Source organism: Embiotoca jacksoni, unplaced genomic scaffold (genome assembly GCF_022577435.1).
Source record: "Embiotoca jacksoni isolate LCO1_2020_lvr unplaced genomic scaffold, fEmbJac1.0.p SCAF_9, whole genome shotgun sequence".
Lineage (NCBI taxonomy): Eukaryota > Metazoa > Chordata > Actinopteri > Embiotocidae > Embiotoca > Embiotoca jacksoni.
In genome coordinates, this window is record NW_027185447.1 from 6,919,447 (window position 1) to 6,932,782 (window position 13,336).

At 40.4% G+C, this 13,336-nt stretch overlaps 2 protein-coding genes across 3 annotated transcripts in view; one reads left to right on the top strand and one right to left on the bottom strand.

Annotated features, from left to right (window-relative positions):
* Positions 1-12,182, bottom strand: part of tp73 (tumor protein p73) — a 26,645-nt gene extending 14,463 nt beyond the window's left edge. Inside the window, exons 1-4 of the mRNA XM_069140205.1 lie at positions 12,117-12,182; positions 6,347-6,442; positions 5,501-5,651; positions 365-613 (exon numbers count right to left, since the gene is read on the bottom strand). Coding sequence (XP_068996306.1) covers positions 365-613; positions 5,501-5,651; positions 6,347-6,442; positions 12,117-12,148 — 528 coding nt within the window. The 5' untranslated portion in view covers positions 12,149-12,182. The remainder of the gene's footprint in view (positions 1-364; positions 614-5,500; positions 5,652-6,346; positions 6,443-12,116) is intronic.
* Positions 9,985-13,336, top strand: part of wrap73 (WD repeat containing, antisense to TP73) — a 16,286-nt gene continuing 12,934 nt past the window's right edge. The window contains exons 1-4 of one of the 2 annotated variants that reach the window (XM_069140206.1): positions 9,985-10,085; positions 10,677-10,764; positions 10,926-11,078; positions 12,277-12,393. In XM_069140206.1, the coding sequence (XP_068996307.1) occupies positions 10,696-10,764; positions 10,926-11,078; positions 12,277-12,393 (339 nt within the window). In that variant the 5' untranslated portion in view covers positions 9,985-10,085; positions 10,677-10,695. Of the gene's footprint in view, positions 10,086-10,676; positions 10,765-10,925; positions 11,140-12,276; positions 12,394-13,336 lie in introns of those variants that run through there. The other variant, XM_069140207.1, reaches the window with a different exon arrangement.

Genomic DNA, 13,336 nt, shown 5'->3' on the forward strand with positions numbered 1-13,336 from the left:
TTATTGTATTGATTACTAGAATTGAATAGTAAACTACACAGGACAAAATATTTCCAAAGATCAAACTTTTTTGTTCCATTCATCACACACATATAACAGATTTGACTAAAAGAGGTGGGCAGAGGACAAAATGAATCACTGAATCTACTTTCGTTTGCACACAGCACGCCTGCACATGTGCTGGCTTGAGTGAGTGTGTGTGTGAACTAGTGTCTTTGTGTGCATGTTTATGTGTGTGGAAGGTAGTTCTTTAGAAAGACGGAGAGCTAGACAGAAAGAAAGGAAAAGTCAGAGAAACATGCTTGCATGCACGGACACACACACACACACTGCACGTCAAAGCCACAAAAGTGGGTGTACTCACAGTCCATGTGGCAGATTTGGCGGTGCTGGACTGCTGGAAGGACACCTGGAAGGCATGCGGCCCGGGGTAGTCGGTGCTGGAGGGGATGGCCGGGGCAGGCGACAGGCCCTCAAAGGTGGAGTTGGGCTGGGAATAGGGCGAGGGGGTGGGCACGGCCGACGAAGAGGCGTTTTCGGAGCTGTAGGGGCTGGCGGACGTCGCACGGCTCCCCAGGCTCTCCATGCTGCTGCTCAGCAAGTTGTACTGGGACTGGGGAGAAAAGACAAGGGGACAGAATGAGGGAGGCGAAGAGGGAGGGAGGAGAAAGACGGAGGGAGGACACAGGTAGAGGTGCCAGAGAGACAGGAGCTTGGAGGTCGGATTACAGTGGGAAGGAAGAGTTGTGGGTAGTGTGTGTGTGTGTGTGTGTGTGTGTGTGTGTGTGTGATGGTGCGGGTGCACGTTTAACTGTCTCGGTAGGTGTCCATAATCGACACAAGACACATTTTTGTGAGATTTATACATAAAAAATGATATTCATCACAAGCACAGGGACACAAACTTCTGTGTTTGTGTGAGTGAATGATTGTAAGTGAGTGACCCCCACAGTAGCTGCCTTGGGGCTATGTCAGGTAACTTGTAAAACACAGGCGTTATCCATACACTGCCTAATTGCCTGCAATTCCCCTCATTTTGTCTCTGGTGTGTTTGAAGATTTGATGTACCGGGGTGTGTGTGGTGACACACTTGTCAACGTTAATGTTTTCCGTGAGGTCCATATAGTATAGTTGCACACAAGCTCAACAGCTGCTGTGGAAGGAAAACTTATTTTGTGACTCCCTGTTACACTATGTGAACAAAAGCACAGCAAAGTCAGACAACACAAGCAGCCAACTGCAGTCCACCTGTCAACCTTCTGCTTATCAACATCAAATCATGACTTTCTTTGAACAACAGCGAGTCCAACATTCAACCACAATGACACCAGTTGATTCAGATTAAACAAAACCAACATGTATTAATATAAAATATGAAATAATCTAAATTAATAATGTAGGCTCGAACATATTTCCAGATTCATCCCTGCTACTTGTACTGAGCACATGTCAAATAACTGACACTGATGGCAGTTTCACGTTAAAGTAGCCATTGTGTTGCAAACACTAATAAAATAACCAAATGAGCAAATAAAACAAATTCTTTACCTTCTTCTTCACGTAGTACATCCTCTACTGCTGTAGTCTCATTTGTCAAATGTTCAGTCAGTCAAACGTCCAAACACAGCAAAAGTAAAGACAATGCAGGACCATACCCTAACCACAGAGTTCAATCGAGGTGTGCATCAGCGGACACACCACACACAGACACATGTACTGCGAGGACAGGGGGAGAAAAAGGTGAGCAGAGCACTGGTGTGGTGAGAGAGAAACGATAGACTGAGAGAGGGGAGAGAAGCATGGAGGGAAAGAGGGATGGGAACCCAAAAAAAGGTACGACATTGTAATTATGGCATGCCCGGACATAGGCGGCAATGCTGGGGCGCATGTACACACATGCTCCAAAACACCTTGTGAAGGCCTGCACTAAGTAAACACTGTCTGGTCTGAGAGGGGGAGAGAGAGAGAGAGAAAAGGAAAACACATGAAAGAACACAAATTCAAGGGTCAGATCCTCCCCACTACCCCAGCTGTATATCAATACAAAACATTAAATAACTAGTTGGGAATGAAGATTCTCAAAAACAAGACTCTTCAAAAATTTTAAATGCTTGAGATTTATAATTAATTTAAATAAGATAGAAATCAGCATCAATGATATGAATATGTGGTCAATTTAAAATGGAAACTCTATGGTTAGGAAAAGCAGACAGCAATTAAAGGGAATATTTTTTTAACAAATAAACTATGACATAAGGAGGGAATTAAGATAGTAATATTTAATTTGTATACAGAAAATGTCCATATATATTTTTTTTGTTTTCATCAGATTGGCTCACTCTTTGACAACGAGCAATAATAAGGTTTTGAAAAGCCCTTTTCAACTGCAACTGAAGGTAAAATAAATCTTCGTACCCTGACACATTTATATGAAAATTACCACTGATCGTTTTCACTTGCTAGTCACAAAATGATAAAAAAAAAACAAAATGTAAACACTAATACTATGTCTCATAAATAATGATAGATATTCATTCTTGAATATGGAGATAAGTGAGTGTGAAAGTGTGAAAGTTGAATGATCCTCCACCTGGCCTCCCCACTGCACATGTTCATTTAGAGTGTAACTGTTGAAACTTATCCTTTCTTTATTATTTTTTCTTCCTATAACTTATATTATACTGCACTCCATGATATAAAACCTGAAGCCATACACAGAGTCTCGTTACGACGATCCCTCCAAAATAACACAGACACAATTTATCAACGTTTAACAAGGACACGTAAAACCTCATGTGGCCATGCAGTTGAAAGCAAATGCACAGGTCAATGTCCAGGACTTAATGCAAACTATGTAGGTTAAATGAGGATGCACGCATGCGTCAGTGTTTGAATCCATACATTGATCCTAACTGAGGTTAATGCAGCTCGACACATAATCGGATACAGCTGGGTTCAAAACAAGTATGCTTAAAAATCAATAGTTTGGTTTCTGGACTTTCAGGAAGCAGTTCCCACTGAATGAAGCATATCAAGTGTCTGGCAGTTGAAATTATGGCATCGCTAGCATTTGCTAAAATAAAAATGTGTTCACCGTCTTGAAAAATGTGGCAGTATCTGGGCTGATGAGTTCTGATGTTTGTTTTCTCGTGCAGGGTGTATAAAAGAGTCACCATTAATGTCTGACTGCTTACTATCGTTGAAATATTCCTCTTACAGGTATTATCAAAGGGGATTTAAAGCACAAGAGAAGACCAGGTGTATGTGTCAACCACAGAAAACACTTGACACACACATTGTCACAGACATATGCACTCACAGGTGTGCTTGGTCTTAATACCTAAACTCAATCCGTGACAAGTTGAAACAGACCTAAAACCTCTGCCGCCGCTGTGTGAACAAATGTGTGCGTGAGGAAGTGTGTGTGTGTTTGCTGTGTGGAAGTGTTTATGCTTCTGATCCCGACAGCATCTGATGTCCCCTATGGGCAGTCATCCTGGTAGCTGCCACTCAAAGCCAAGCTTTAAAAGCTCAAAACATTTAGAGATGTAGATAATCCAGCCACGGCAACCTTCACTTGTCAAGATGAGTGAAACATAATAGGCTGAGGATAAAGAGAGTATCACCCTTTTATTGAACTGTTTTTACAGCTGCTTATTACAACGAACTGCATGTTGCAATATTAAACAGCTTGGCCACTTTAAACACAATTAACAACACAAAATCCTATTTTGTCATATGGCCCTGCTGAAATAAAGAAAAGCATGACCAAAATAAAAAGTTGGGCTGCTTAAATGAGTGAATAGCATTATATGAAAAGTGGAGCGAGTCTTAACGACTGCAGCTCTGTTAAATAGAGGTGAGGATGAGGGGAGGTAAAGTGTGAACTGATGTGTGAGAAGGTTGCCCCCTGTTGGGAATGTTTGGCAAAGGGCAGCAGGCGATATACCATTCATTAACACGCCCAGCTGTAGAGTATGTATTGAATAATAAAATGAGTTCAATAATCATCACAGTGATTTCCTGAATACTTAAAGGTTTAATCAGAGGAAAGTTAACCAAGGTTAAAACAAGGATTTCCTTTTCATCAAGTGGTACAATCAGACAGTGTTGGAGGGGCCTGTTTCTACTTCATCACCCAACTTTTCAAATTAATCTAACTTACTAATGCAACAGCGACAAAAATAGCCACCATACCAGGACACAAATCAAAATCATGAGCACACAAGTTCAAATTGAAGCAGCCATTTATGCATGCAGGACTGTCAAACAGCACGATAAGTCATGAGCAGATCCAGATTCATTCTTTCATCTGTTTGATCGCCACCAATTTGGAAACAGTGACCCTACCCAAAACTGTTTGTCTACATCACAACCAAGTGATTTTTACCATTTCTCTACGCGCAAGAAAGAACAAAAGCAAGCAAAATTTACAGCAAGTAAAAAATTTATTCTTGTCCACTTACCACATCACACAGCATCTTAAGGCTCCTGAAAAATGAGACGATGTCTCTGACTCAGCTCTCAGGACTTACACTGCTGTGGTCAAGTGTGACTGTAATAGTCGAGCTCCCCACGGCCAGGCGAGCCCAGTGTGGAGCAGGACATGATTGAGGACATAGGAAACGTCCTGCCTCTACTCTTCCACCACTTGCTTCACTTGCTCAACTAGGCCTTCTCTACTTGCCTTGCATCTAACAACAAATCCTCGATCCGCCTCCTTTTTTCACGCCATGACTATTCATTAACCAGCTAGGCAGGCCCAGGCTTGCCTGCTTAGAGATTAGATCTGACCAATATCCCAGATCAGGGGAAGGAAACATAGGTGTGATTGGGAGTGACTTCTAATTTCATATTTGAAACCGAGAGAAAGAGTGAGCAAGTGTGCAAGATACACATCAGTGTGGCTGAGCAAAAACGCTCTATCCTGTGTGAGATCAGACAACTACTATTAAATCCCTGGTCTTGCTAAAACCGCAAATATTTTTCATTCGTAAAAAGTTCCTGTTCCATGTTCGCATGTTTGCATGCGCATGCACCTGCAAACATATGTGCATGCTTGTTTAGGCACTTCCGCAGACGCACTGCAGCCTACAGATGGTTCTACAGTGGAGCAGCAAGGGGCCCTGCCTTGTGATTTAATGAGCACTCCCCCAACACACACACACACACACACACACACACACACACACACACACACACACACACACACACACACAATTACACACTACTCCACAGTCCCCACAGGCCACTCAGCAGGGAGACAGAGAGAGGGAAAGAGCTGCAGAGGAGAGGGAAACTACATAGGAGGGAATCTACTCAGCACTGGAGGGAAAAACTGTATGTGTGTGTGTGTGTGTGTGTGTGTGTGTGTGTGTGTGTGTGTGTGTGTGTGTGTGTGTGTGTGTGTAGATCTGATACGAAAGTATCACAAATAAGTTGAAGCTTCTCAGTTGGAAAGCAGAAATTGATCACGTGTCGCATGAGCTCTTATTCCTACCATTACATTGTCGTTCATGTCCCTCATGTGGTAGACGTCCATGGAGACCTCTGCAGTGTTGCGGTGGATCCCCGGGGTGCTGGTGGAAGGAACTGGGTGTTCACCTGGCTGGCTGTTTGGGGGGAGCTCGAAATACGTGCTGTCTGGCTCGCTGTGAACACACAAGGTTACGAGTTGGTAAAAGAGGGATGAGTTTTTGAAAAAAGAAATCAGCATTAATGTGTCTGTGTGTCACATAACAGAGAGTCAGATGAGCAGAAAAACTGACTTTTGCTATTAGAAAAAAAGTAATAAGAAATAATTTAAAAAAGTGAAGTCTTTTAATTTAGAGTACAGGACTGTTTGTTCTATTCAGGACAAACAAAGTATACTTACAAACAAAAAGAAAAACTTAAACACATTACGACTAACACACAATTGGAAGCACAGGCTGAAAAATATGGCAATTTTTCTTAGTCCTCAATGCATAAACTATCAAATACTCGCACGAAGAAATAGGTGAACATAAGTGGCTGAAAATGCAGTTACTTGTTTATCTTTGACTGTTGATTATGCCTGCACACAAGAAGCTTTTGTAAATATTACACAGAAAAAATAATAACATCACATACTATACAGACTACTGGCACTAGAAATAAAGCACATTCTAAGTTTTTCTCTCTCTTTTTTAATTAGATTAGGAATAAATATCCACATTTTTATTCTTGAATTAATGGTAAAGTGATGACAGATTCATGTGTTTTGTAAATACTTCCTGATACATTTTGCATTATTATAAAACAATTATGTAATTTGGAAAACTTGATGGAAGTAAATCAGTCATCAGCAGATGTTGTTTACACTCACAGGGAGCTCCACAGGTGCTCGAAGGTGCCTCCTTCTTGAGAGACAGTGGACTGAGACATCTTAGAGGATGGGTAGTCTGGTGAGGGGCAGATCACTCTGCAGAGCACACACACAGGGAATTCACAGAAAGATATTGGATTATTAATTGATTTTTTTTTTTTTAAACAAAACTTTAGTTAATTAAAATGTGCTTAAAAATGACAGAAAAACAGACTTTGTTACAAGTTCAAAGAAATTGATGCTCATTTTATTGATGTTTAAAAAGGAGAGGAAGAGGTTCAAAACACACACATGTTCACCCAGGTGTGATCACACTAATGTGGTCCCAGCGAGATGGCACAGTGTCTCAGGGGGCCTGAGCATGCCCGGACCTGCCTGACTCGCCACCGTCTCACTCCGAGGGGAAGCTTCTGAACCTCACATCGTCCGCTATTCCTCAAAATCACCCCTACTCTATTGTACTCAAAAAATGTGATCTGACATTGTGCAGTTGTCGAAGCAGCAAGTAGCCTTTATAACTCTTGAGTAAATGTGGATTATTTATCTTCTCACAATGACAGAGAGCTCCGTGTCTTACTTTGACAGAGCAGATGATGATCAAGATGATGAAACGATCGTGAAAGTTTAGAAATGTACTTGCCAAGGGCACATCCATCCGGGAATCTTTGTGCGGGGTTGAGTTAAAGTATTTCGAGCTGCCAAATAAATCCGTATTTGTTTCAATCTTCAACAGAAACCCAAACTGACTGAAGACTACCGCGAAAGATGATAAAACGATGCCTTGAGTTTCCATTTAGTCTGCGAGTTGATCCAACACAAGATCCTGTCGGGCATATTTGGTTGTAAAGTTGATCATATTCAGTTGCGCACCACAGCAGCGTCACATCTCCTTAGTAACAACCCTGCAGGACTGCGCAAGAAAAACTGTGGCAAAGGTGCATGGCTTGAAAGATGCACGTTGCAACAAATAAATAGGTACCCTAAATGCAAACCATTAATAATCATAATATGGCGGCAGATATATCTCAGATTACACGAATTTACGAAAAGTGACTTTTTCTCAGAGTTTAATTTGTGGCCAAGTGTAATCTTATCTATAACTGGGGTCTTTTAACTTTGGTCTGAATCGATTGAAGATATGCAGCAGAGTAAACATCTGAAGTGATGTCACGACTGCTGAACAAAGGCTGTTCTTACAACTAATCTTGTGGCCATTGCCACACATTTAAACTTGCCTTTGATTAATGTCAAATGATCCAATTAACATGACATAAAAACAGAATTGGACATATAGACTACATGTTGAAATGGCCAGCAGCACGCACACGCACGTAACATTTGGAATTGCGCAGCTGTGTGGCTGCGTGTTCCCGCTGTTCTCGACGTGTCTGCCGCCGCAGAAAGCAGTTCCCATTCCCAGCTCGTCCCTCAGTGCCGTCTGGTCAGATCCCAGATCAGTTCGTATGCTGCACATAGGATCTGGCAAAGTGTCACTGCAGGACGAGCGGTAGGAAAAACGAGTTGTTCTCAGAGCTCTGCTCCGCATCGTAATTGGGATTCCACCTGGACACAGACGACTTTCACTTACCTGCACCACTGGGAAGGAGCTACACTCACTATTTAACTCAACCTCGATACACTGAGGCCTACAGCTTTCAGAACTTTTGGTCCGCTTTTTACATGGGGTGGGAGTATAGCTATATTCTAGAGGTAAAAACACGAAGTCTAATTTTGTATGCTACCTATAAAATCAAAATCAAGACAAATAAAAAGATAGATTTTTTTTTTTGTGCCTATATTGATAGATGATATAACATGGTAAAATTGGTCATTTCAATTTGCACTAAAAATCGTGACAATTATTATTAAGAGTTTGGGTAAAATATTGAATTTCACGTATGGCTACGTCATGCAGAAATATTTTGTTCAATTTCAATTTAGGCCATTACTTCCTAGAGGATAGGCCTACATCCTGTTACTTAACGCACGGCCTCTGCTGGTTCTTTGCCCAAATGTCACACAAACCTTTTAAATTTCACAATGTGCTTCTCTGATATTCACCTGTCTTTATTTTGTGTCTCCACTCCTGGGTTACAGCACCCATGACAACGCACATACACGCACACTGCCGTCCCAAGGGCCATTTTATGCGAGAAAATACACAGTCCCATCTGACAGGAAATTAATTTTAAAAATGGTTTTAGATTCGATCCTCCTTAGGCCTAAGTAAAATATTTCATGAGGATTGAAAGGGTTGTCGAGTGCTGAAGTAGTCTAATGTTTGGGTGTCGCTCTATCCCTATATAGCCTACTTTGAAATCCCTACACTGAAGGGTATTATAATACCAAAGCATATAGATGCAATAATATACGTTAATATGACTGACTGTGAATAGTAATAAATAATATGAAACTGAACCAGCCAATAGTTTCAACACCTTTTCGATTTTTTTTTTTTTGCTCAAATAGGACCATAACAGGATTTGGGGTTAACAATAAAAACTAAAAATAGACTATTGTGTAGGCCTATGTAGACAAGGGATTATCTTTAACGCCTCTATTTTTTATTTTATTGTCAATTGATTTTGATTATATTGTGTCTACTTAGACCACTGATAGTCTACAATACAGACTCCTAACAAAGCAATACCCAAACGACGCAGTTACAAATTCAAATCAACAAAATAACCTAAACTATTTCAACAAAAAAGTGATGTTTAAATTTTTGTTACCCAGTCTTTGATAATTCTATAGGCAGCTCAGACTTTCCTGTCAATGGCTTTTTTTTTTTTTTTTTCTTTTTAACCAAATATTGTCCCAATTTGCAAAAATGTTTTTGATGACTGGAATATATGTCACATCAATACAATTAGGCCTATAGTAGGTAGCCTAGCTCATTAAACGTAAATAAACGTAGCCTACCTGAAGGTTATTATTCCAATCCAAACACCCTGGTATTACGTTGCGACGAGCACCTGTCTGTATATTATCGAACATGCCAGGAGAGTGACCCTCCATACAAAAATATCAACAAGGAAAAGGTGAAAAATTGACCGAATGATAACAGTGGTTGGAGATTATTGACTTTACGGAGAAGCAAAATTAACCTCGAGGAAACAAGAGGAAAACTGATTTGCAAGCTGTTCAGAGAAGTGTGAGCTTTGCTGAAGGAAACCGAGGAGGACGTGAAGCGGAGCAGGGAGGCGGTAGCGCGGTTTGGCCGCACATAAGCGGGAAACCTTTTTCAACTCAGCACAAGGACTGTTTTTGGCTCACACAAACACTAATTAAACTGTTGTGCGGGCCACTTAGACTACAAGTCAGGTTCATGTGAACGTAACATAATCCACGAGCTTTAAAACGGTGACGAATAAAATCAATTGGAATAGAGTTTAGGGTAATTAAAAAAAACAAAAAAAACAGAATAGTTTAAATCTATATGATAATATCACATTACGAGCCAATGTAATAGAAAAATATGGTTGCCTACAGGTTTGTATTAAACTGTTACACATTAAAACACGCTGAAAACAACACACCAATGAACTACATTTCCCAGAAGGCAAAGCGCCGCAGAAGGACGGTGATTGGACCGCACTGGTGGCGCGTCATGTGTTCATACAAACAAACTAGCAACAGTTGGATGCACAGTGCGTGTGCCCTGAAGGCAGTCATGTGGAGCAAAACACTTTTCGCGTCTCTTGTTTAATCGACACAAGCAGCACAAGTGACGTTAGAAGTAAGTGTCGCGATTGAATGAGAAGGTTTTGACGGTTAGCCAACGATGCCCGCCGAGTTGCTAGTAGAGTTATATGCCAGCGAGCCCAGTGACAGCTAGTGGAGCAGCTAATTTTACCGTTAGCATGTAGCGCACTCGTCTCTCATCAACCCACCAGTTTAATATGTTGACACAAAGGGAGAGAGACTGTACATGAAACAAGTAATGTAGAATTGCTTTTTTTTATTTTTTTTGCTGGAGTCGCTTCTTATATTTGCAAGTCAGCTAGCTATGCTAACTCAAGTTAGCCACTTGTAGCTGTTTATTTCTGCTGACGTCGTGTTCTCCAACAGAAGTGGGTTTTATTCTCCTCTGGATGATCAGTACGTCTGTTACCAGAGAAGATCTGCTCTTGTGTGTTTGTCTATTCACTGCGCCCATTGTGTGTTTATTTATCGGACTTATGGCGCCATCACGTGTTAATATTTGGAAACTCCGTCAGCTGAGTGATCCGCTGTTAAAGCTGTTAAAAGATGGGACGAAACTGATTTGGGTTTCTTTTTTTTCTTTTTTTTTTTTTTTAAATTGTAATTCTACTCGTTTTTCGTACAGGAACAGATTTGACTGGAAGATGAATTTCTCTGAGGTCTTCAAGCAAACCAACCAGCTCTGTAAAGTTTCCCCAGATGGGAGATGCATGGTCAGTATCTGAGTTGCATTCTTTGTGATGTTATGCGTTTTGTTTAATGCAGGAGAAATTGGGCTTTTTAATTGCCATTTTTAGGTTACCAGTTACACGTGGATAAAAGTGAAGGTGTTGCTTTTTTCCTGTCTGATTCTTCTCTTTGCTTCACTCCTCAGGCCACCTGTGTGCAGTATAGGCTGGTGGTGCGAGATGTGAGCACCTTGCAGATCCTGCAGCTCTACACCTGCCTGGACCAGATTTCCCACATGGACTGGTCTTCTGACTCTCTCTTTATTCTCTGTGCTATGTACAAGAGAGGACTGGTACAGGTAGTTGATGAGAAGAGGACAGTAATGTGTGTATATCTCTCAGCGTTTCGTATAAATGCAGGTGATCAGTCTGCTAGTTAAATACTTTTAACGATTCATTAATTGTTCTTTTGAACAAAAAATATTGAGGACTTTTGCCTTTTGTCATAGAGTATCCATATAAATTTAGTACTAAATACTGAAGTTCTCAAACTACTAAAGGGCCGTTGGTCATAAGGACAGTAGTTCACCCCTTCCCCAAATTTATGAATTATGTAATCAAATGCCAAAACAGCATTTCCTCTCTGGAACAAACATTCTGCATCTTGGCAGTGTTTTGAGTTTGAGTAAGGTTTGTAAAAGCCAATTTATTTCAAATTGTGCAGATGCTTCAGACATGTCCTGCTTCAACTCACAACCACATTCTTATTTTAGAAGTAGTTAAATTGTTAGTTTGTTTTATTCTTTAAAGTGCTTTCTAAACACCTTGAACCATATTTCACAACGCTGCATATAGCTTCAAGCTTTAGATATTTTTTTCTTCTGTATAAATGGAATCTCAAAAAGTACTTCAGTATGGAAAATAATCAAATAATTTGATTACATGTATTTATTATTTTTGCTTTGATTAAATATGCAGACCATACATAAGATTTAAAGGGATGCACAACAGAAATCTGAGACCCGGAGGCTGCTGTTTCAAATTAAATTCATTGTTTAACAAAATAAAAGAATACAGTAGCTGTTTTAACAGTAACAGTTATCCTTCATTTACATTCATTTAGGTTTCCTACATGCGGCGTACTGTATGTCTTTTAATGACCCTATAACCAAGCTATTTATTTCTCCTGTGTTTTTAACACTAGTTCGTCTTTATTTTAATAAGATCAAAAATTATTTTTAAGAAAAAAATACAGAAAAAAAAATCCTACTTTTGAATGAATCTTCACCTCTTTTTATATACTTGCATCCCAACAGACAGACTGAATTAGTCATGTTTACTGTCACTTTAGTGATGAAATTAGAAAATTAGTTTCGTATGCATCATAAGTAGCTTACCTTTGAAGGGGTATCCAGCGCCAGTCTTTCATGGTTTCTGTCTCTTGAGTGTTTCTTATTGTTGGAAATCAAGTTGAGAAAGCTGCAGGATGTGTGTGAGGGATGTCATCAGTAATGGCCGATGGCTGTCCCTCTGTCTTCTCTCTGTCTTTTTCTTCAGGTGTGGTCTCTCGAACAGCCGGACTGGCACTGTAAGATTGATGAGGGCTCAATAGGACTAGTCTCCTCACGCTGGAGTCCAGATGGACGTCACATTCTCAACACCACTGAGTTCCATGTAAGTGTGAAGTTGGTTTGTGCATGTGTGCGTGCATTCATGCACATGGAAGTGTGTTTATACATATGCTTGTCTGGTTTCAACTGTTGCTGGCCCGCAAGGAAGGGGGACCTGAAAATAGCCAGACACCAGAGCCTTTCTTGACTGCCCCTGCACCCCCCCCACCTGCTGCATGTATTCAGCCTGATTTCATAGCTCCTCTCCTGTTAGCGTCCTGTCATACATGGGTCTCAAGTACCTCTGGAGCATTGGTGCAATGTATATGTGCCCCTCCGATGTGGATCTGGAGTTTTCTTTGGCAGCAACTCCTTTAAATGATGATCTGTTACTCATAAACATAAAACAATAGAAAAATTAAAATCAGTGAAATAAAAAAGGTAAAAACACCCAGACCACTCAAGCCATGATAAGACAAATTGATGTAACAATTATGTAAATTGTTTTTCCAAAAGTCTAAAAGACAATCGCTTTTAAAGAGTTTAAATAGTTGATTAAAGGAAAGGATGATGCCAGGATGCACTATACCATTTACGTTGACAATCAGAGAAGATTTGAATTCTGTGCATATTTGGTGCCAAATATTAAGTGCGTAGTTTATTCAGACATCTATTAATAGATGACCATTTGCAGCAATACACTTTCTGGCATCTACCTCCAAATCTGACCACTTTGTTTAATTTCTGGAATTTCCAGATTTGTGTAATTGACTGCGCAGCTAGCAGCCATCAGTGTTTCCAACATTAGTTTGCTTGTAACACCCTTCCCCTGGGTACAATCTGTAGATCACTATTCATGCTTTTGCATTGACCGTTTATGGTTATCGATGTGAGTATAGTGGGCGGAATATAAGGCCTGTCTACATGTGCACATTTTTAAATTGATGATGTGATTTAAATGAAGACATTGCATGCTGAATTGTTTGAACATGGCTTTGTGAATCAGA